This window comes from Giraffa tippelskirchi, chromosome 9 (genome assembly GCF_054371585.1).
Source record: "Giraffa tippelskirchi isolate mGirTip1 chromosome 9, T2T-mGirTip1v1.2.pri, whole genome shotgun sequence".
NCBI classification, from domain to species: domain Eukaryota; kingdom Metazoa; phylum Chordata; class Mammalia; order Artiodactyla; family Giraffidae; genus Giraffa; species Giraffa tippelskirchi.
The window spans coordinates 51,946,290-51,970,561 of NC_137283.1; the positions used below are offsets into that span (position 1 = coordinate 51,946,290).

A 24,272-nucleotide genomic window follows, 5' to 3' on the forward strand; every position below is an offset into this window, starting at 1 on the left:
ACAGGTACATGAATATGTATGGCTGAACCCTTTGCTGTTCACCTGATACTATTACTACATTCTTTGTTAACTGGCCATACCCCAGTACAAAATAAAAGGTTAAAAAAAACAAAAAAGGAACTCCCACAGTATGAACAATAAGAACAATATGAAAAAGACAAACAACCCCAGTGGAACTTGGCAAAAAATGTGAGCAAGCCAATCAGAGAAGAAACTTAAATAGATACTAAACATGAGAAAATATCTCAGCTTCACTAGGACAGTACTCAGGAAAATGTAAATTAAAAACACAATTAGATGTCATTTCCTATGTATCAAATTAGCAAGGATTAGTCTAACATTAATAAGTGTTATCAAGGAGGTAGGGCAGTAAGAAATGCCATTCACCACTGGCAGGAGTATAAACTGGCACTAAAATTTTGGAAAGCAATTTGGCAAGATGGATTTATGCTGAGCTTATACACACTCTGTGACCCAGTGATGCCACCTCTCCCACAAGCTAACAGTGAGGTGCAAGGATGTTCCCTGGAACAGAAATCTATAACAACCTAAAAGTCTACTAATGTGAAAATGGGTAATTACAAATGTCATAATTACACAGTACTTATAATAGATGAACTCTAGAGATAGAATAAATCTTGAAACAAAATAGTGAAAAACATGCAGAATATTAAGAGCTTTTACATAAAATTTAAAACACAAATACAACACACAAGTATGGGTGTATCCATAAACAATCTATAGAAATACAGCATAAAAACATGAAGGCAAAAATAATACAGTATTTTTTTAACTGAAGAATTGGAGTCTGATTGTAGAGAGGCACAACTGTGTCTAATATTAAAAGAAAATGCTGAGGCTAGCAAGATTAAACACTAATATCTATCACATCAGGATGCAGGTCTGAGTATTTATGACAATGTTCTTTGGACATCTGTGTTGGAAATGTGTATAATTTCTTACAGCATCATATTTAAACTGAAAAGGATAGAGACTGCCTAGGGAAAGTGGATAGAGAAATAAAAGGGAAGGCAGTCTAGAATAGAACATGAGGTAAGGTAGACAAAGCTCTTATAAAACACAAAATAAAATGGACAAGAGGGGGGTGGTGCAGGGAGGCTCAAGAGGAAGGGGATATATGTGTACATACAGTTGATTCGTGCTGTTGTACAGCAGAAACTAACACAACACTGTAAAGCAATTACACTCCAATTTAAAAGATAAATTTAAAGTTTTAATAAATAAAATGGATACACACACACAAAAGAAACTCAGAAGATCTGAATAGCCCTATATCCATTAAAGAAATAGAAATGTAATTTTAAAACTCTCCACAAAGAAAACTCTAGGTCAAGATACCATCACTGGTGAATGCTATTCAACAATAAAGTTAGAAATAACACCAATAACACACAGTACTTTCAGAAAATGGGAAGAAGGGAACACTTCCTAGCTTGTTTTATGAGGCCAGCATAACCCTGATATTAAATACAAAGACACTATATGAAAAAAAAAAATTACAGGGCAGTGACCTTCAGGCACACAGGGATATTAACAAATGAATACAGCCATATAGACACAAAAGTACATCATGACCAAATGAAATTTATCCTAGGAACACAAGGTTGGTTTGATATTAAAAACCAATAAACATAATACATCACATTAACAGATTAAAGGAGAAAAATCATGTTTTGCCTCAATATATGCAGAAAAGGCGTAGTAAAAAAATGAATATCCATTCATGAGAAAAATTCTCAGCAAACTAGGAATACAGGGACAACCTCGTTTCACTGTACTCTGCTTTACTGCACTTCACAGATACTGTGCTTTTTACAAAATGAAGGCTTGTGGCAATCCTGTGTTGAGCAAGTCAATTGGCAGCACTTCCCAACAGTATTATTTTTTAATTAAGGTATGTACATTTTCTAAAAGACATAATGTTACTGCACACAACAGACCACAGTATAATGTAAAAATTATTTTTATATGCTCTGGGACCAAAAAATTCACATGATTCGCTTTATTGCAATATCTGCTTTATTGCAGTGGTCTGGGACTAAACCCACACTATCGCCGAGGTCTGCCTGTACAGGAGAACTTTCCAACCGGATAAGAGTATGAAAACATGGAGCAGAGCAGGAAAACCCTGTGGAATAAACTGGGAGGAAGAAACCAAGATGCAGGAGAAAAACCTGGAGAGCGAGATCTCGTGCCAAGAGCACAGTCTTTCAAGGAGCGGGGGGATATGGTCCACTGTATGACATGCCACTGAGGTGAGAAAGGAGGAGGACAGAGACACATCCAGGGAGGTCACTGGTGGCCTTGAAGACTGCAGACTTGGTGCAGAGGTCAGCCCACTTTTTACTTCCCATCTGCCATTCTTAGTATGCCTTAGAATGACTCCCATACCTTCATTCAAGGATTAGGCAAATCAGGGCTTTCCTAGTGGCTTGGTGATAAAGAATCCACTTGCCAATGCAGGAGACACAGGTTCGCTTCCTGGTCCAGGAAGATCCCATATGCCATGGAGCAACTAAGCCCATGCGCCACAACTACTGAGCTTGAACACTGCAACAGCTGAAACCTGCGTGCTCTAGAGCCTGTGCTGCACAAGAGAAGCCACTGCACTGAGCAGCTGGCGTGCCGTGACAGAGTAGCCCCGATGCACTGCAACTGGAGAAGAAAGCCCACGCAGTAATGAAAGACCCAGCACAGCACAGAGTATCAAATTTAAAAAAGAACTAAGCAAGTCAACCAACAAATTAACATGTTAGAGAAAAAGGCAAAGTTTACCGCATTTTTCCTAGGCTTACTGACAGACTTTGAACTTAAGATTCCAGTCCTACTCTGTAGTACAGTAGAAAGGCCAGTGTTTGGAACAAAGTTGGTGCCCAAGGACTACGTACCTAATGAATTAATCAATACACGTATCAGATCTTCTTATTCCAGATCAGATATTCCTCCCCTCCTTAGAGTCAGCATCATTGAGATCTGACCTGCACCCAACCCTGCTCTATCCTTGGGACTAATCCTGATATTGGGAGAGAAGGATTTTAAAACAGCAGGAAGTTCAACAGGCTTTAACACTGTTGACCATCTCTGTTGACAGAGGTTTGTGTCTTTTCAACCACTATAACTTAGAAATGGCAAGGCAAATTTTTCACCGTATTTGGCAGTTATTTTGGGGATGATCTGACTTAAATATGGGCTATGAAAATTAACAAGAAATTAATCTCAGGAGAACCTGCAGAATACCCTCCCGCTCCACAGACAATTTATCATCGTAAAGAGAGCAAATGAAACAGGAATGCAGGGAACCCTAGGTGCCTGCTGGTCACTAAGATACCATAAACCAAATAACACAGAGTGATCTTAGGCACCAACCAAGTCACAGGATAGATGATACAAATAGCAGGCAATGTCTGGATGCTTCTCAAAGGCAAATCCATGCAGAGGGCAGAAGAGAGTACAGAGTCATTTATTAAATGTATTAGATTAATTTCATTTATTATGTGATTTCCCAGAGCAGGGCTTCCCTGGTGGCTCAGACAGTAAAGAATCCGTTGGCAATGAGGGAGACCCAGGTTCAATCCCTGGATCGGGAAGATCCCTTCGAGAAGGGGATTTATACTGATCTGACTGACTTACTTACAAAATAACCATTTGTTGCTGTTCAGTCACAAAGTCATGTCCAACTCTTTGCAACCCCATGGACAGCAGCACGCCGGGCTTCCCTGTCCTTCACTATCTCCTAGAGTTTGCTCAAATTCATGTCCATTGAGTCGGTGTTGCTATCTAACCATCTTATCCTCTGCAGCAACCTTCTCATTTTGCCCTCAATCTTTCCCAGCATTAGGATCTTTTTCAATGAGTCAGCTCTGCATCAAATAGCCAAACTACTGGAGCTTCAGCTTCAGCATTAGTCCTTGCAATGAATATTCAGAGTTGATTTCCTTTAGTATTCACTGATTTGATCTCCTTGCAGTCCAAGGGACTCTTAAGAATCTTCTCCAACACCATAGTTTGAAACCATCAATTCTTCAGTACTCAGCCTTATTTACGGTCCAACTCTCACATCCGTATGTGACTACTGGAAAAATTACAGCTTTGACTATATGGATCTTTGTTGGCAAAGTGATGTCTCTGCTTTTTAATACACTGTCTAGGTTTGTCACAGCTTTCTTCCCAAGGAGCAATCATCTTAATTTTCTGGCTTAAGTCACGTTCGCAGTGATTTTGGAGTCTTCCACTTTTTTTTAGGGGATTACTATTGGCCAGACACATGTATTGTCTCATTTATCCTGAACAACAACCCAGGAGGGAAGAATAAATATTATCCCTATTTTGAGGGATTCAATGACTCGTGCAAGGTCACTAAGCGAGAAATCAGTGTAACGAGGGTCAAACCTGGGTTGCCCAATCCCTGAGTCCAGCCTGACCTTGGGTTTCAGTTACTGGTAAGGGACTCCATTTTTGGGGAGGGCTTGAGCTGTCTACAAGGGTCCCAGTAAGTCTGGGTCTGGGGTTCTGCCTGGAGCTTTGTCTGTAATGTCTCATTCATCCAAAAGAATCAGAGTTCCACCTATACCCCCTCAACCATCTATCTGCTAATGTACCATAAACACACAGTTTTGCTATAAAAGTTGAATCTGTAGCAACTGCCTGTACTCACTAACTGTTCAAAATAAGTTGGCTTAAGTTAAAAAAAAAAACAAAACAAGATTAAATCTAGTTGAAGAAGCACAGTTAGATATACTTCCTGACAAGAGCCAATTTATTCTGCACCACCTCTTTCCAATAAACACTGCAGAAGTGATGGAAAGCAATATCGGGGAAAAATAACACCTGGCAGAGCCCAGGGCAACAGTCCTTGTAGAAGGCAAATCTCTGAATCTGACAGTAAAAGTCATTAACTCTTCAAGGGACAGAGACACAGTACCTTGACTTCCTTTTTAGGAATACTTCTTGCTGCCAGTGTCAGCTCGGCACAAATTTTCAAACCAATTATGACAATGGATGCACTTACCACTTTAAAAGAAAATCTTCAGAAAGAACTGGGAGGCAGCAGATACCCTTTATACAGACCCTGAGAGGTTAATAACAGCAACAGCCAGAGGGAGTGCAGGTAAATGTTTAACAATGGACTCTCTAGCAGAAAAAGCCCTGATTTGCAGGTTCTGCTGATTTCCATGATGTAAATACTCCCATCCTGGGTGGATTTTGAGCTACTAAGGTGACAAATAATTAACACGAAGTTGGGCAGAGGTGTGCATGGCTCTCAGGACCTGGTACAGCAGGCTCCAGCCCTCTGCTGATGATGATAGTATTTACTGGTTATGTGCTTATGCACCAGCTACGCGCTAAGTGCTTCATAAGTCATCATCTTTCAATCCTTGGGAAAGGCCAATGGGCAAGTACTATTTTTACAGATGAGAGAAAACTAGGTCTTAGTTTAGAGAGGTTAATCAGTAATGGGTCAAAGGTTGACTACTTACTAAGTGTTAAGAGCCAGAACTTGAGTGCTGGCCATTTGGTTCATGGGTCCACGCTTTCAGCCCCTCTTTGATGCTGCCTCTCTCTGGAAGTTGCTCAAGAAGCTACTATGATCACTGCTACCTTGTCTTACAGATGATGTGGTGTTAAGGAGTTAAGTGCAGGCTCTGGGTGGCTGGCAGTGAAAGGGGTCTGACCCACATCAGCCATGGAAGTGTTCTTCTCTTCCTCTCCCAGGAAAGTTCACCTTGTCCATCAACACCCATGTCAGATGATCCCCTATAAGGGAGTCTTTCCCAAGTCCTGCAGGGCTGTTACTTCCCCCCAAATTTTTGTGTTATGGAAATGTGACTTTTTCCATTATAAGATAAATACGTGCTCATTAGAGAATACAGAGAATATCAAAATACAAGGAGAAAAATCTCTTCGTGGCTCTACCTCCTACTCAGAGCATTTGCTCCTCTTCTGTTCTACTGGATTCATTCCCCTCTCCAATGTCTGTCTATTGAGGGGTATCAGTCCCACCACACCATGAACTCTTCCTGAGGTGGTATCAACATGGTACCCACAGGCATAAACGCTTCCACTGCATCGGCACCCCACCTCCGTCCACAGCACAATACCCAATACACAGCTGCCCCCCAATTAACCTTCATGCTTTATTATGTCCTCCAATTCATCAGAGGAAACCCTAAGCTTCACTGAAACTGGGTGTCTCCTTTGTCCTACATTCTTACTGTCCTGAGTGGGGCAGGGAAGTGCTACCCTAGCAGGCACCCGGCCTTACCTGCATCCCTCTCATCTTCTGGAAGCGTGCAATAGTGTCACTGATGGTGTACACGCGCACGTGGCCCATGTGCAGCTTGCCGGAGGGATAAGGGAACATGGAAAGCACGTAAAACTTGGGCTTTGATTTCTAGGAAAGGGTGACAGAAAAATACAATGAGTATTTATTAATCATTCACAGGGAACCAGGTATGCATATAATATTTTGGCATTTTACTCAAGGTAATAATTTAACATTTTCAAAAGCTTTCTTTAAAACACAAAAAAACAAACCATTCTCATAAGGTAAATGGACAAAAATACCAAATACCAAAATTTGAAACCCTGGGTTATCCTAAAGAATGTCCAAAATAATGCCAAACAACCTCACAGTGCTAATTACCCCTACTTATTTTTAAATCTGCTTTTTTCTCTTTTAGAAGAGCTATCTAGGACTTAAAGAACCGTATGTTTTTCCAAATGAAGCTCTGACACATGTGTCCATAAAATTCATGGAGACAACAGTGAATCACAGAGATGTGACAAGTCTAAAATGGAACCCCTCCCTAAATTCCGGGGAGCTGTATGCAGACTTGGACTAAGCAGGGTCCCCAGGCATGGGTTCAGGTTCCAGGTTTCTCTGCTATACTGTGAGCTTATCTTTCAACAGAAAAAGCTGAAATGGGAAGGTAATGAGAAAATCTTAGCCAGGTTGCTGTTTCCCAGGGGGTGATCTACAGGCAGCCTCAGGCCAGGGTTACATAACTCTCCAGCATCAAAAGACACACAGTTTCATCACGAGAAACAGAAAAAAAGGTACATGCATTGGAACACAACAAACATAGGGCAGGAAGTCCTCAATGGAACTTCAACCTTTGGGACCTTAGTTCTTACAATGGTGAATGTTGACAAAAGTTTGTACACATGAGGGGAGAAGGCTGGAAAGGAGGTAGTCATTTAATTGATTCCTTATCGGGGACCTGTTGTTCAAGAGCAAGGATCATGTTTTAACCATCTAACCCCACCCCAATTCCCATCTTCCTGGCTGACCCCCTAGTTTAACAAACTGTTGGGTAAATGTCTGTCAGCCTTTGTGCTCTGAAGCCTGAGAACAGGCCTTTGGAGATCACTGATTACTAACGGGCACTTTTCTCGGCACACGTCACTACCCTGTCCAGGTGACAGGAGCGTCCCCCCACACCCAGCCTTAAATCCTCGCATGAGGGAGAAGAGATGCCTCTGAAGAAAGGAAGAGAACAGGTAACTGTTTCTGTTTAGTCGTGAAGTGTCTGGATCATGTGATGTTATCACTACTTTTTTCCTCCTGTTTTTCTCTTCCTGTTCTTACTCCCTTCCAAGAGCTCTACAAGAGTTCTTCAAGGCTTTGCTTCTCCAAAATTAATGAAAACAAACGCAAAACAGAATATTCATGACCATTCTTATGGGTGCGTGTGGGTATACTTTTTGCTAAGTATTTATTTGCATGACTGATAATTGACAGCCAACTGTAATCAGGGGAGCAGAAGAAATCAGAAATCGAATTCTTTACAAATCTCACTTGACCCCTTGCTTTAAACTTCCTTCAGCAAAGAAGGTGAACAAATCTTTAGCAGGGCCACTATCATGTGGCGAGACAGACCAGAGTGGCACTTTTCTCTATACTGTGCTACCTCTAGAAATTATCAACTGTGTGGTAAGTCAAGCTGCCTGAAGGAAGGGAAGGGAAAAGTGAATAAATAAGGAGTTTGCATAATAAACTTGGAAACCTGTAATACTAAAGTGACAGCTGCTATTGATTTCTAGAAATGGATGGAAAGCCCCACATTGATCATGCACTTTAATTGGAAACTGTGGAACCATAACTCAGGAAAATCTCAGAAGTGAGAGAGACAACTTGAGATTCAGGAGTCACTGGGGACTCAGGACTTTCTTCTTTAAGAAGGCAAGTGACAGACGATCCTCTCAGCTTGTAAACAACTCCCTCAAAGGAAGTGAAGACCTCATTCCAATACCTGCTACAGAATCAGAAATAAGCAGACTATCCACTCAATTCCACCTTACTCGTTGACATAGATTAGGCCTACTGCTTCTTTTGGCGGAATTTTTAGGGACATAGGAAAACAGCTGTTACAGAGTTCTTTGGGACCTGAAAAAACAATAAAATAACTTGATATACACTATTTCTAGTTTTTCATTTTAAAGTTTTTACATTAAATGGATTTTTATTATAATCACCTTGTTTTTATTATGATATATACTTCAAAAATTATGTTTATTTAACAATCTTACCCCAAAATTTTCTACATATAGCTTCTTCATTAATATCTCTTTTTTGTATGTGTCTCCAACAAAGATGAAACTTATGGCAAAATTGAGGAATTCATTACATACGAGCTAGTTCAGTTCAGTTCAGTCGCTCAGTCGTGTCCGACTCTTTGCAACCCCATGGGCAGCAGCATGCCAGGCTTCCCTGTCTGTCACCAACTTCCGGAGCTTACTCAAACTCATGTCCATTGAGTCGGTGAGGCCATTCAACCATCTCATCCTCTGTGGTCCTCTTTTCCTCCTTCCTTCAATTTTTCCCAGCATCAGGGTCTTTTCCAACGAGTCAATTCTTCACATCAGGTGGCCAAAGTATTGAAGCCTCACCTTCAGCATCAGTCCTTCCAATATTCAGGACTGATTTCCTTTAGGATGGACTGGTTGGATCCCCTTGCAGTTCAAGGGACTCTCAAGAGTCTTCTCCAACACCACAGTTCAAAAGCATCAATTCTGCGGCGCTCAGCTTTCTTTATAGTCCAACTCTCATATCCATACATGACTACTGGAAAAACCATAGCTCTGACTAGACGGACCTTTGTTGGCAAAGTAATGTCTCTGCTTTTTAATATGCTGTCTAGGTTGCTCATAGCTTTTCTTCCAAGGAGCAAGCGTCTTTTAATTTCATGGCTGCAGTCACCATCTGCAGTGATTTCAGAGTATTGAGTCCACAGAAGATACAGAAAAGTACTGCTAGCAAAAGTTTTTACTATTCATGAATATTTTTGTTTATTGCAGAAATGGTGTTCGGCTCACTGCCTGTCCCTGCCTTCGGTTTCTCTGTGTGAACTAAGTCATTTTCCTCTGTGACAATGAAATGAATTCTATTCTCTGAGGGTAGAAGGAAGGAATTTTGGGAGTTTATAATTGAGCAGGAATCTGATTGAAAGGGACATTTTCATAATTATATAAAAGTGTAAGAATTTAAGCCTCTTAATAGAAATTAAGAATGGAAGTGATGGAAAATGGATGTTTTTTATATAAGTGGGTCCTATTATTTTTGTCAGCCTCTGACATCAGAAGAAAGATAACTTCTGCCTCTTTATGGATCATGCTCTGAAACTCTCGCTGAGACTAGAGAATGGAGGAGGGTGGACCACTCAATGGAAGCTTGCAGCCTGGGATCTGGTCCAAGCTCTGCCACTAGCTGTGAGACCTCAGGCAAATTCCTTTGTTTTTCTGGGCTCAGTTCACAATCTGTAAATCAAAGGTGAGACAAAAGAAGGTTCCTGGCGAAAGCATAAGCTTAGGACTCAAATGTGTCTGGATCTGGGCTGTGCCACAAGTGAGATTGAGGACAGAGGGTGAGAGGGTTGGATGGCATCTCTGACTCAATGGACATGAGCTCGAGCACATTCCAAGAGATAGTGAAGGACAGGGGAGCCTGGCATGCTGCAGTCCATGCGGTCACAAACAGTGCGACATGACTTAGCGACTGGACAAGTGAGTTATGCATCTCAATAACTTACCAAACTTCCTCCCAGTTTTCTTACTCCAAAATGAGGATACTACTAGGCACCTTCAGGGCTGTTTCAGAATTTAAATGAGATAATGAAAGGAAAGATGGTGCCTGACACACTAAAATGCTCATTAAATGGAAGTTCTTTTTATAACAATGATTATGATGATGATGGTAAAATACTCAACTTCTAGAAACTCATTCTTGTGGATTTCAAATGTAGCTACTATCAGAGTGAGATTGATTATAGATATGCTTTAAAATCTACCAGCATCTAGTCATATTCTCATTCCTGACAAAGATACACCACACATTTTTATCTTCTTGTATCTTACATTCATGGGGCTTCCCAGGTGGTACTAGTGGTAAAGAACTCATCTGCCAATGCAGGAGACATAAGAGGTGTGGGTTTGATCCCTGGGTTGGGAAGATGCCCTAGAGGAGGGCATAGCAACCCACTCCAGTACTCTTGCCTGGAGAATTCCATGGACAGGAGAGCCTGGCAGGATACAGTCCATAGGGTCGCCAAGAGTTGGACAAGACTGAAGTGACTTAGCATGCATCTTTCATTTATATAACACTTCAGTTTGTAAAGTGAGTTTAATCTTATTTTCTCATTTGATTTTCAAAACAATTCTGTGGGGTAAACAATGCAAAGAATCTGAGGATCAGAGAAGTTAAATTATGCTGCTGAGAGCACAGTGATTTGGGGGCGGAGCCAGAATTACTGCCCAGGCTCCAGACTCCTTATCCAGCACTCTCTCCACTTTACCCTTTTCCAATTCAAACCCTGATGGAATGCCACCGGGGGATCACCCAAAATGTTCCTAAAGCTATTTACCCAATTAGTCAAACATAGTTTATTTTGATCCATTTAATTTTTTAGAAAACCATACACTTAAGAATGCAATGTCACAAGAACAAAAAGCTACAACTTCAAAATGTTTGGAGGTCACTGAATCTAAACCAAAAGAAAAAAGAAAAAGAAGCTAATTTTACGCTCCTCATTCAGAATTAAACTTCTCCCTAAGGTCTGCTTCCAAAATACATTTAGCTACATTAGTCTGGTCATGTTGCCAAGAAGAATTTTCATTACCTAATGAGGTAAAAGTTAAGCTTTCATTGTATAATTATGCATTTCATTTAAATCTTCCTTTTTATCATTTCACATATTACTTACATCTCTTTCAATACCAGATTTTCTTCATAACTAATGCAAAAAACCATTCTTCAGTTTAACACAAATAGCTACCCAGCCCCCATTTTTCATAATGATCAATCTCATAGAAAGAATGAGTCTGATAAGAGAGGAGAATCAGGAAAGGTGATTCTAGCACACTGTGGGCAAATACATATTCACTCAACTGCTTGCTTTTGTCCTAATATCTTTAATTGAACATAGAGAGTTTATATTATTTGATTGGTAACTATTACGAGAGGATGGTCAGAATTTTAAGAGTAAAACTTAATAGTGGTGTACTCTAATCAGATTCAACATTTCATGTAACTAACCACATCTTCCATATTGTGAACAGTATTGAGAGGTAAGGGTTAACACATCTAAGATTGATTCCCACCAGGCCGGCCTCCCAGAGAAGGAGCTGATTTCCAGCAGAGTATGCATGGAAACTGGTTACAGCGAAGTGCTTAAGAGAATTAATTCAGGTAGAGCGCTAAGCTGGTGCAGACAGACTAGAAGCTAAGGGTCCACTAACTTATATATCTGTGACTGTGAGGTTAGACCCCAGCTCCAGATTACACCAGGGAAGGGCTGGGACCTCCCAAACCAAAATGGCAGAGCAGGGTTGGAAGCCAACATCATTCCAGGGGCAAGGGAGGTACTTCTTAGAACATGCCACTTAAAAGTCCACAGCCGAGAGGCCCACATGCCCCTCCTGGAGTCTCCTATCTGACCCTGCCAGATCCCTGCACGTCGCCCCACTAGGCAGTGTACCACAGAGAAGCTGACATCTGCTATAGCTCCTGTCTGGGAGAGTTCCCCCAGTAAATGGGGCACCAGAATGCCCAGTGTGGCACCATCCGTATGCCCCTTACGTGAACGTGCACCTCGCTGAAACTCCTCCAAGCACCACCCTGGTATCGTCCCAGTGACCCTTCACCAGCATCCTGGGAAGCAGGTGGGCACTACTATTATCACTGCTTATTTTCAACTGAAAAAAAAATTGACGCCTAGAGAGATTTGGTTCTTTGGCTTAAGGTCACATACTCAATAACTTATTTGAATCCAGGCAATCTGACCCAGTCCGTGCCCTTCGCCCCTCTTCTCAACCCTTTCAGTGTCTCTTGGAATACTCACATCCGCTTCTGAAACCTTGAAGGCCTGGTCTTTTATTCGCTGATGCCACCATTTCTCCACATCCTTTCTTGTCTGTAATGTATACTCCTTGGTCCACTCTCCCGTGGCACTGTAAATACCTCTGGACCATCCTGGAATCACTCTCCTTCCCCACTTAATGACATAAGGCCCATCGTTTAGGTGCCTTTTCAGAAGACAGGCATATAAGCCCAGTCTCTGCCAAGAAGGAGCCATTCTTCAAAAGGTGGAAAGGGCCTGAAAGAGAGAGTGGAGAATACACGTGTGAGCCGCCCAGAACCTCCCAGAGCTCCTCCTTCCATTCAGCACAGCCAGCATTCACACACTTCCCTCTTATTTTGATGATTTCTTTCCCTGAAAAGAATACTTTAGAAGTGCAATCAAGCTAAACAATCTTTTTAATGGAAAACATTAAAGACGTTCAATTCTCCCAAACAGCAAAGATACAAAAGTCCCATAGGAACAAAAGGAGACCACCACCTGGGCCAGCACCAGGCACAACCTCATAGCTTGCGTGGGGAGCAGCGGAGGCCCCTCCCTTGCCTTTAGGCCAGTCTAGGGTCTGTCTAGCAGGCTTCACATCCCATCATCCAGGCTTCCAAAGAGCTCTAAGCACATCTGGGCTTGGCCTTAGGCTCAAATATCAGAAGAGATCTTGAACACAGTTCTCCCAGGAAGACTGGAGACTCTGAGCTATGATCAGCATCCTTCATACATACTACAAGTTAAATATACTCAGTGGGCTGAGCCAGGAAATAACCATTATTTAGAAGACTCTTATTCACGTACTTCTTCATTCATTTACCAAATATTTATTAAGTATCACTAGGTCCACACACTATTCCAGGCACTGAGGATACAGCAGTGAACAAAAATAAAATCCCTTCTTACATGGCACTTATATACTAGCAGAGAAAAGCAGGTAAGAAATGAACAAATGATGGGGGGGTGGTGTGAACTGGGACACTGGGATTGGCATGTATACTACTATGTATAAAACAGATAACTAATCACAACAGACTGTATAGCACAGGAAATTCTACTTAATGATGCTCTGTTAGTGACTTAAATGAGAAGGAAATCCATAAGGCTGATTCACTCTGCTGTACAGCAGAAACTAACACAATATTGCAAAGCAAGCATATCCCCCCACCGCCAAAAAAAGAAAGAAAGAAACAAATAAATATACAGCATGTGTAACAGTGATGAAAACTATGGTTTTTGGAAAACAATCCACAGGGCTCACCAAGACATCCAGCTGCGATTCAAAATTCAGCTTAAATATTGCATTGGCTTCCTCCAACAGTGAATTCCAAAAATGACCTCATGGAAGAAGCTTCATGATGTATCACTATGTTAAAGCCTGGGGTGACAGTTCATCAAATATTTAAGATGTATGACTAAACAGCCCAAACTTTCTGCCTTCCTGTGTAACAGCATTCACTACCATGCAGAAACAGATGAAAACAGATCTCTCAAAACCAGAGAGAAAATGAAGGGAGAAACTGGCACTCTTAAGCTGGCATTAATTCTTGATCCTCTCAAAATTCTGTCCACGTCCACTAGGGTCTGGTCTGTTTAGCAAAGGTTCTAGGTCACAAATGCTGCCAAGAGGGTTCATTATAGACTTATACAAGTGAGTTTCACACACATAATATGGCATCACCAGTGTTGACATTTACAAGTTGGTCTGCAAGAGTTCTTGACATACTAATTCTCACTGTACTCAACCCCTCTTGCTTCTTTGTGAGTGGAATCAGAAACAGACCAAATAGAACAAACAAAAACACCTCCCTTCCTATCTAAAGGGCTTGTCTATTTTAAAGTGTATAGATTTGACTATTGATACCAGGGTAAACTATATAATTAGCTGACTATCAGCAATTTCATATAACTAATCTAATATATACAGACATTTTACATACAGACAGACAATTAAGGCAATTACATTTATTTTGAGGAGTTCGATTTCTACGTAATTAGAACTATCATAGAGTCCTGGACTTTATGGTTCTCTAGTTAAGTCAGTGTTTTTATATCTTTGCAAGCCAAAGAATGTTAATTTAGCAGAGGGCACATAGGTACCTGCAATTTCTCTCTTAGACTGCATTCCTTAAGAACACATAACGAGAAACAGAAAGAATGGAAAAGGATGGAATTATAAAAATACAAAACTGACCTGAACTACAGTCTTACAAGTTCTTTGTTTTGATGCTGGTTAACTCCACTCATGTGTGCTCAGTTGTGTCTGACTCTTTGCAGCCTCATGGACTGTAGCCCGCCAGGCTCCTCTGTCCGTGGGATTTCCCAGGCAAGAATACTGGAGTGGGTTGCCATTTCCTTCTCCAGGGGATCCTCCCAATCCAAGTATCAAACCTAGGTTTGCTGTGTTTCCTGCAGTGGCAGGCGGATTCTTTACCACTGAGCTACCTGGGAAGTCCAGAGTAAATGCCACATAGATTAAAGAATTTTTTAAAATATCATAAAACAAGAAAAAAATAGAGTATGTACTAATTCTGTACAAGGTGCAGGATGTTCTGTCCTAGCATAAAAGCAATGGAAGAATCCTAAAGGAAAAATATTAATAAAACTCTCTACAAAATGTAAAAAACCTGCATATCAAAAACACCATGAATTTGGGAACTCCCCTGGAGGTCGTTGTTAAGACTTCGTAATTCCAATGCAGGGGGCACAGGTTTGATCTCTGGTTAGAAGATCTCACATGCTGCACAGTGTGGTCAAACAAACAAACAAACAAACAGAAAGCCATGAACAAAATTAGAAGCAAACAATATGCTGAAAGAAAACTGCTAAAACTACAAAAAAAGATTACCCTTCTCTATAAAGAATTCACATATGAAAAGAGAAATATCAAAAACCTAATTTTAACAGTTGGCAAAGGAGAAAAGAGGATATACAAATGACTTACAAATATAAGAAAAAAAAGAATTGGACTTTATAACTAAACAAAGAAATGCACATTAAAATAACAAGGAAATATTTTGCTTATCACATTGGCAAAAATCTGTTATGAAAAGAAATGTGCATTTTTATACACTGCTGGTGGAATGTAAATTGATTCCACCTCCCTGGGAAGCAATGTGGTAATATATGTGTCAAAATCCTTTAAGAAAAGTCCACACCCTTAATGTTAGGGGAACCCCAAAACTCAGGCCGACTCAGCACATAGTGCACTCAGGGTTATGATTTACTGCAGCCCTGGAGTTCAGTTCAGTTCCCTTCTTTTACTTCCCAGGCCCTGCTATGGGCCACTCCACCACCAAAGCCCTGATGGACACTGCCTCTTGCTGATAAGGAGCAGTCATTTTATTGGAGCACCATGCCCCTACCTTGAATATGAAAGGTGTGACTCATGTTTTGTGTTATGATCAACTTGGCCCTTCTTCCTTAGCTCTGTCACATTCAGTTCCTTGCCTAGATGTTTGGAACCTTGTCTCTTCTACCACATCCTTCCAAAGCATCAATCCCCATTATTCCATTGCTCTTTAAGAGTCAGCCCTGACCTCAACCTCACTGAGGGTTTAAGTTTTTTGTGACTGGTGGGGGTACCAGCATGTGACCATAGAAAGAGAGGCCCGAGAACTGGACCCAAAACGACAATCATATAGGGACCGAGAAACCTAGAAGAAGAGTAGGAAAATATAGGTAAAGAAATGGAGTATGTGGGAAAAGCACAGAAGGACACAGTGTGCACCCAGAAGAAAGTGTGCAAAAATGTACCTGGGAAATTAACAAGGAGCCAAGTTATGTGCAAACAAAACAACTAAATCTCTACGTGACCTTGGAGAAATTATTTCCTGTCCTGAACACCAACTTCTCCTTAAAATGAAGGGGTAAATCCAGATGATCTCTGAGGAACTTCGAGTCCTAACATGCTGTGACAATCATCTGTGGGTCACAGAGATGATGTGGGCCAAGATCCAGGGATCAACTGGGGTAGTGGCAGAGTGGAGAGAGGGACTTGAGTACAGAACTATGCGTACATATGCGGCTCTCTGGGAAAGGGCCCAGAGCTATTAACGGGGTCGGTGGCTCAAAGAGTCTTAAGATCTGGATCTCAGAGACTTTTCCAACTAGGAAACTGCACAGCTCCGAGATCACCGAACCCAGACCGCACTTTCCCTTCTGGCTGCCGGCAAGTCGAACTCTATCGATCTGGGGAGAGAGGAGATCAGGCTGCGTCTCGAGTCCCGCTGAGCCCGGGTCAAGGGTTTACCTGCTCACAGGCTCTGGCCTGCGGCTCCTTACTCCTCGGTTCCCACCTTAGGCGAACACGGCCCGGCCAGTCACCATGGGCGCCGCCATGTTGGCAGAACAACAACTTTATCGATAGTGGCCGCCGCAGACACAGACAGGCGGTGGCTGAGCCGAAGGAGGCGGAGCGCTGCCTGGCCCCGACTCCCGGCATTCCTTGAGGCCGGGGTCGCCGCACTACAGTCCCGGGTTCCGCTCTTCGGTCACTGGCACCGCCTCCCGGCTCCAAGCCCCGCCTTTGGACCCAGTACTCCACCCAGAGTCTGGCGACTGCAAAACTCCGAACATACAAGAATCAGATTCTTAATTGCAGCAGACGTGTGAAGGCCATCAGTTTAGTGCTCCTAGGCGGCACGTGGTGTAAAGGCCACTGGAGGAAACCTGAGGCCACGGTTCGAAGTCCATCCTCCTCTTCTCTCAACGTCTTGATCCTTAATGGACCACGTGGTGGTTAAGACATCTTCCGCCACATCCGTAGTCTAGCCCTGGGAGGGGAATTACCTGGCTAAAGCTAGAAATAAAGTGTTTTCCTCACTTGACACTTGGGCTGGGTGTCAGGAAAGTATGATACCTGACCACCCACTTTGCTAAAAGAGTTTATGTATGGACAGCAGAAGACATTGTGTGCAAATATGCACACCTCACAGCACCAGATAGTCCCCAGACCAGCAAACCACCCACACGCTAATCTCTTGCTAAATTCCAAGTCTTTAACAAAGTTTCCTGACAATTCAAAATCCAAATACTTTGTCATTAAGTGTACACTTCAAACCAGCATCAACTTCACTTGCTGGGAATGTGGAATCTCAGGCCCTATCCCAGACTTGCTGAACTGGACTCTGCATTTTAACAAATCTCTAGGGAATTCTTAGGTACACTTAAATTTGAGACTCACAGTCTTAGAATGTTGAGAGTTAGAAACAATCTTGAGAATACTCTAGTCCAGCAGGCTCATTTTACCAAGCTGCAAGATCAAGCCAGTCAATCCTAAAGGAAATCAACCCTGAGTATTAATTGGAAGGAATGATGCTGAAGCTGAAGCTCCAATACTTTGGCCACCTGATACAAAGACCCACCTCATTGGATAAGACCCTGATGCTGGGAAAGATAGAAGGCAGGAGGAGAAGGGGACAACGGAGGACTGAAAAACAAAACTGAGGCCCAATGGAGCTGTTTAGCTCAAGATCACAGCATCTAAGTCAGTACAGTCACCCCAAGGTATCCCAGGACCCTTCGAGAATATAAAAATCCAAGGATGTTCAAGTCTCTCATTAAAATGGTATGATATTTGCATATAACCTATGCACATCCTCTTGTACACTTTAAAATCATCTCTAGATTATCTATAATACCTTATACAGTGAAAATACTATGTAAATATCAAGCTGTGGAAAATTCTTCAAGAGATGGGAATACCAGACCACCTGACCTGCCTCCTAAGAAACTTGTATGCAGGTCAAGAAGCAACAGTTAGAACCAGACATGGAACAATGGACTGGTTCAGAATTGGGAAAGGAGTAAGTCAAGGCTGTATATTGTCATCTGATTATTTAATTTATATGCAGAGTACATCATGCGAAATGCTGGGCTGGATGAAGCACAAGCTGGAATCAAGATTGCTGGGAGAAATATCAATAACTTCAGATATGCAGATGAAACCACCCTTATGGAAGAAAGTGAAGAGGAACTAAAGAACCTCTTGATGAAAGTGAAAGAGAAGAGTGAAAAAGCTGGCTTAAAACTCAACATTCAAGAAACTAAGATCATGGCATCTGGTCCCATCACTTCATGGCAAATAGATGAGGAAACAATGGAAACAGTGACAGACTTTCTTTTCTTGGGCTCCAAAATCACTACAGATGGTAACTGCAGCCATGAAATTAAAAGACACTTGCTCCTTGGAAGAAAATCTATGACTAACCTAGACAGCATATTAAAAAGCAGAGACATTATTTTGCCAACAAAGGTCCGTCTAGTCAGAGCTATGGTTTTTCCAGTAGTCATGTATGGATGTGAGAGTTGGACTATAAAGAAAGCTGAGCGCCGCAGAATTAATGCTTTTGAACTGTGGTGTTGGAGAAGACTCTTGAGAGTCCCTTGGACTGCAAGGGGATCAAACCAGTCGATCCTAAAGGAAATCAACCCTGAATAGTCATTGGAAGGACTGATGCTGAAGGTGAGGCTTCAATACTTTGGCCACCTGATGAGAAGAACTGACTCATTAGAAAAGACTCTGATGCTGGGAAAGATTGAAGACAGAAGGAGAAGGGGACAACAGAGGATGAGATGGTTGGATGGCATCACCGACTTGATGGACATGAGTTTGAGCAAGCTCCAGGAGATGCTGAAGGACAGGGAAGCCTGGTGTGCTGCAGTCCATGGGGCCGCAAAGAGTCAGACACAACTGAGCAACTGAACAACAATAACACTGTAAATGCTATGTAAATAGGTGCCAGTGTGCTTTTTGGAACTTTCTGGAATTGGGAGGCGGGGATATTTCTCATCTGTGGTTGGCTGAATCCACTGATGTAGAATTGCGGATACAGATGGTTCAGTGTAAAAGTTCTGGTATTCAAAATTGGGTCTCTAACACCTGCTAAAATAGTGCCCTTCCCAAAGTGCAGGATGAAGGATCATTAACTAAGACAACTTCCAGCCCAATCCTCTCATTTCAAAGATAAGGATGCACTGAGGTCCAGAGATTGGATATAGCTTAAGATCACACAGCTAGTTGATGGCAGAACATCAGAAGCACTGACTCTCCCATTAACATACCACACAAAGTAACATACCCTTCAAGGGTGTCATGCTGTATGCACATATAACTAGAGTGCCCTTTCTCTAATTTACCCAAAACACTAAATTCTAAGCGGCCTCCACCTTTATTTTGATTCAAAATATCTCTTTCCTCTTATGAATTAAAGTTAACACCAACATTTCTAGGAGATTATTTCAAATAGAATTTTTCTGAAAGTTCACTTGCTTTACTGGAAAAATTGCTATCTTTACATCAAACAAGACAGTAGCATGAAAGTAAATTTCTTCCACTCTTAAAGAGCTTGCTACAAAGATCCATTATTAAATGAAAGACACAAGTTGCTGGGCTGTGTAAAAAGTTATCCCACTTTCAATTTTGCAAAAAGGAAGGGGAATAAATGAAATACATGTGTTAGTATATGCATAGAAAGATATCTAGAAGAATATGTCTCATACGATTTATTTCCTGTGTCTCTAGGAACAGTGTTTCCACGGGTCTTTCTCTACAATCGTTTTCTATGCTCCTTTTGCCTTTTCTATTAGCTTGTGTGGTAGGCTGAATAGTGGTCCCCAAAGATATCTAGGTCCTAATCCTTAAAACCTTCGAATATTATTGTATATGGCAAAAGAGACTTTGCAGTGTGATTAAATTAAATATCTTGGAGATGAGATTATCGTGGGTTGGTTATCCTGGTAGGTCCTAATGCAATCACACAGGGAGAGGCAGAGGGAAATCTGAGACAGAAAAAGAGAGAATGTGACCACAGAACAAGATGCTGCCCTGATGGTTTAGAAGATGAAGGACCATGAAGGAGAGCAAGGAATGCAGCTCCAGGAGATGAAAAAGCAGAGAATATAGATTCTCCCATATGATCCAGCAACTCCATTTCTGAGTAGATACCCAAAGGAACTGAAAACAGGATCTTAAAGAGTTACTTGCACATCCATGTCATAGAGGCACTGTTGACAGTAATCAAAACATGGAAGCGATGCCAAGAGTGCATCATGATGAATGGATCAACAAATTCAGCCCCAAAAGGAAGGAAATTCTGACACATGCTGCAACATGGCTCAATCCTGAAGACATGCAAAGTGAAATAAACAGTTACAAAAGGACAAGTATTATACGATTCCTCTTGTATGCAGTACCTACAGCTGCTAAGTCGCTGCTAAGTCACTTCAGTCGTGTCCGACTCTGTTCGACCCCATAGATGGCAGCCCACCAGGCTCCGCCATCCCTGGGATTCTCCAGGCAAGAACACTGGAGTGGGTTGCCATTTCCTTCTCCAGTGCATGAAAGGGAAAAGTGAAAGTGAAGTCACTCAGTTGTGTCCAACTCCTCGCGACCCCATGGACTGCAGCCTACCAGGCTCCTCCATCCATGGGAGTCTCCAGGCAAGAGTACTGGAATGGGGTGCAGTCAGATTCATAGAGACAGAAAGTAGAAGGGTGGTGGGAGGAGGGTACATCGTTTAACAGGTACATCTTCATTTGCTTTGTATGACCCGGACACTTCTGAAGAGTATAGTCAGGTATTTTGTAGAACACCCTTCCCGATGTAATTTGAGATTTGGATATGGGGCAGACATGCCACAGTAATGAGAGCTGAGCTCTTCTTGGTGCGTTTTTTGTTTGTTTGTTTGTTTGTTTTTTAAGGAACAGAAAATGCACACACATGTTGGGGGCAGGGGTGGAGATGGTAAAGTCAAAGAAGGAACCAATGCAGTATATAACATTTTTTTTTTTTAAAAAAAGAGAGAAGCCTGAGAAGTGAGAAGGGGCAGGATGCCTACCTCACAGAGGTAGACTTTCACATTTTACTCTCTGTATTAAAACACTGAAGTTTGTAGGACTTCCCTGGTGGTCCAGTGGTCAAGAATCTGCCTTGCGACGCAAGGGAGACTGGTTCCATCCCTGGTCTGAGAAGATCCCACACGCCTTGGAGCAACTAAGCCCGTGCGCCACAACTACTGAGCCTGTGCTCTAGAGACCTCCAGACATAACTACTGAGCCCAATTGTCTAGAGTCGGTGCTCTGCAACAAGAGAAACCACCGCCATGGGAAGCCCGCACACCACATCACAGGGCAGTCCCCCCTCACCACAACAAGAGAAAGCCTACGTGCAGCAACAAAGACCCACCACAGCCAAAAAATAAAATAAATAAATCTTTAAAAAAGAAAACACTGAGGTTTTTATTTTTGACTACAAAATGAAAAACACTTACTTTTTAAACTCTAGGTTCAATCCTAGATGTTTCAGAAGTTACACTACCATTCCCCCCTACATTGTGAGAGCTTCTATAGCATGGAGACTTGCAAATGTTACTTTTCTTCCAACTTATTAACTCACGTATCCTTTAATGGCCAGCATTCTATCTTCAACTGGAACCATCTCCCACCCCCATGTTTTCCCCTCCGGCTTCCCTGCATGCTTCTCTGGGAGTCTCCCCTGCCTTGATTTTTGCTGTAAGAGCCCGGGCCTGCATCAGGACATGGGTGGACAAAGATAGAGAAAACAGGCTTCCCTGACCTCAGGAAGACTCCCATATGCAAACTGTTTCTCTAGTTCTCTCTGCCTGGTGCCCCTGCCTTTCCTGCCATCTGTGTACCTTTCATGTTATGGCATTTGATCCTCCAAGTTTCTCTTCTTCTTCCTCCTCCTCCTCCCCCTTCCTTCCCTCTTCTCAACCACCCTCTTTGGATGGTCTCTTTCTGGTCCCTTCCACGCCACCTCCTCACCCTTTTCCCTCCTCACTTTGCTCTGCCTACCCTGTTGGAACCTACCAAGGTTTAGACATTTTGGATTCATTCAAGCACTGTTCAAAAAATTTTAATGACCAAAGTCCTGAGTTATTTGTGGACTCCTTTAACATCTTTGGGTTTTATTTGAATCACTGCCCAGCTTTACTCCTCTACCCTTTGTTCATTTTCCCTGCCTCTTGCACCTTGCTCTGCACTCTCTTTGATTAATACGAAAGCCTGTGTGTCAGGAATTTCTAGGAATAGGGGGTCTCCATTTCTTCAATCGTTTCTTCCCTCAGTGTAAAAGCAAGTCTTTTCCCCTGTTTACCTCACTAGGTAAAGTAAACTCACTAGAAATGACTTCGAGATGCAAGAGTAATAAATAATTCCAACTTGACATTTATTCATGCTTTTGTGACCTTTTAAAAAATGAATCCTGGGGCAGCCATGTAAATTCTTATCTGAGCTGTCATGTTTCAGACATTGATTCAGATCTTCTAGGCACAACTTTCAGGCCTCCATTATGAAGATGCAGGCAAGATTCTTGCTACTTTATCAATGGCTTTTCAATAAAAATGCCCCAGCTGTGATAGTCAAATCACTGAAGCTATAGATAGGCTTATTACCTATGATTTTTCCCTCTTATCTATTCACCCCCTTTTCTGGTCACTGCTTCTGGACTTCCCTTAAAAAAAAAAAACCTCACTCTAAATCTGAGCCGTTTTGTCTTAAGAACTTGACCTCACCCCACATACCCTAGGTCTGAGGTCTGGCTTAATTCAATCCAGTCATTCCACCCCCTGACCACAGAGATGGCTGAGGCAAGCATATTATCTCAATTAGACTAACCAGAGGAAAGCCCAGGACTTCTGCGGGGAACACTAGAACCCAGATTCTTTTCCCTGCTGCGTGGAAATAAAAATCTCAGGAGTTGCAGCAGCCATCCCAGAACCAGCTAGATGAGTCTGCTAAGAATGAAGGCAGGAAGCTGAGAGACAAATTGGGTCCTGGTGCTACTGAGGGATCTGCCAGATCAAGCCCTACCTGAATCCTCTTTCCAACTAGGCCTCAACTTATGGACTTCTGTGTCTATCTCTGTATGACCCAATAATGCCAAGAATCCTGCGAAGTCAGTTTGGCCAGACTCCCTTTGCCCTTCATGTCTGATCATCCTGGCCTGCCTTCAGCAAGAATCCTGTTAGGCTGGCTTAGCCAGACTCTCCCCTTACCTTTGATGTTTCCTACTAGTAATTTTCCATCCACTGACCCTCACTCTGCTCCTTGGCTATAAACTTCCACTTTTCCTTGTCATATTCAGAGCTAAGCCTGATCTTTCTCCCCTCCTGCAAAACCCCACTGCAGCAGTCCCTATACCTACAGCAAAAGTCATTCTGAATAAAGTTTGCCTCACTATTTTAACTAGTGTCATGAATAATTTTTTTTGTTTAGTAGTTCTTGCTGACATGAAAGTTAAGCCTAGGGACTTCCCTGGTCGTCCAGTGGTTTAAGAATCTGCCTACCAGTGCAGGGGACACAGGTTCGATACCTGTCCAGGAAGATGGAACATGTTGTAGAGCAACTAAGCCAGTGCGTGCCAACTACTGAGCCTGCATGCCTAGAGCCCACGCTCCGCAAAAAGAGAGCCACCGAGACGAGAAGCCCATGCAACACAACTAGAGAAGAGCCACTGCTCACTGCAACTAGCAGTGATCAGCAACCTCAGGTATGTGGATGATACCACTCTAAAGGCAGAAAGCGAAGAGGAACTAAAAAGCCTCTTGATAAGGGTGAAGGAGGAGGGTGAACAAGCCGGCATAAAACTATTTAATAAAAAAACTAAGATCATGATGTCTGCCACCATTACTGCATGGCAAATAGAAGGGGAAAAGATGGAAGTAATGACAGATGTCTTCTTCTTGGGCTCCAAAATCACTGCGGACAGTGACTGCAGCCATGAAATCAGAGGATGATTGCTTCTTGGCAGGAAAGTGATGACAAACCTAGACAGTGTGTTGAAAAGTAGAGACATTATTCTGTGAACAAAGGTCTGTATGGTCAAGGCTATAGTCTTCCCAGTGGTTACCTACGGTTGTGAGAGAGCTGGACTGTAAAGAAGACAGAATG

At 42.3% G+C, this 24,272-nt stretch overlaps 1 protein-coding gene across 24 annotated transcripts in view; it reads right to left on the minus strand.

Annotated features, from left to right (window-relative positions):
• Positions 1-24,272, minus strand: part of LARS2 (leucyl-tRNA synthetase 2, mitochondrial) — a 259,716-nt gene that overhangs the window by 130,263 nt on the left and 105,181 nt on the right. For 16 of the 24 annotated variants that reach the window (XR_014064288.1, XR_014064286.1, XR_014064287.1 and 13 more), the window contains 2 exons: positions 12,357-12,611; positions 6,284-6,412 (listed from right to left, as the gene is read on the minus strand). Coding sequence is in view for 21 of the 24 variants with exons in the window: in XM_081526044.1 (XP_081382170.1) it covers positions 6,284-6,412; positions 12,357-12,590 (363 nt within the window). In the remaining 3 variants the exon portion in view is untranslated. Of the gene's footprint in view, positions 1-6,283; positions 6,413-12,356; positions 12,612-13,620; positions 15,100-16,611; positions 16,727-24,272 lie in introns of those variants that run through there. The other 8 variants (XM_081526047.1, XM_081526048.1, XM_081526029.1 and 5 more) reach the window with 4 other exon arrangements.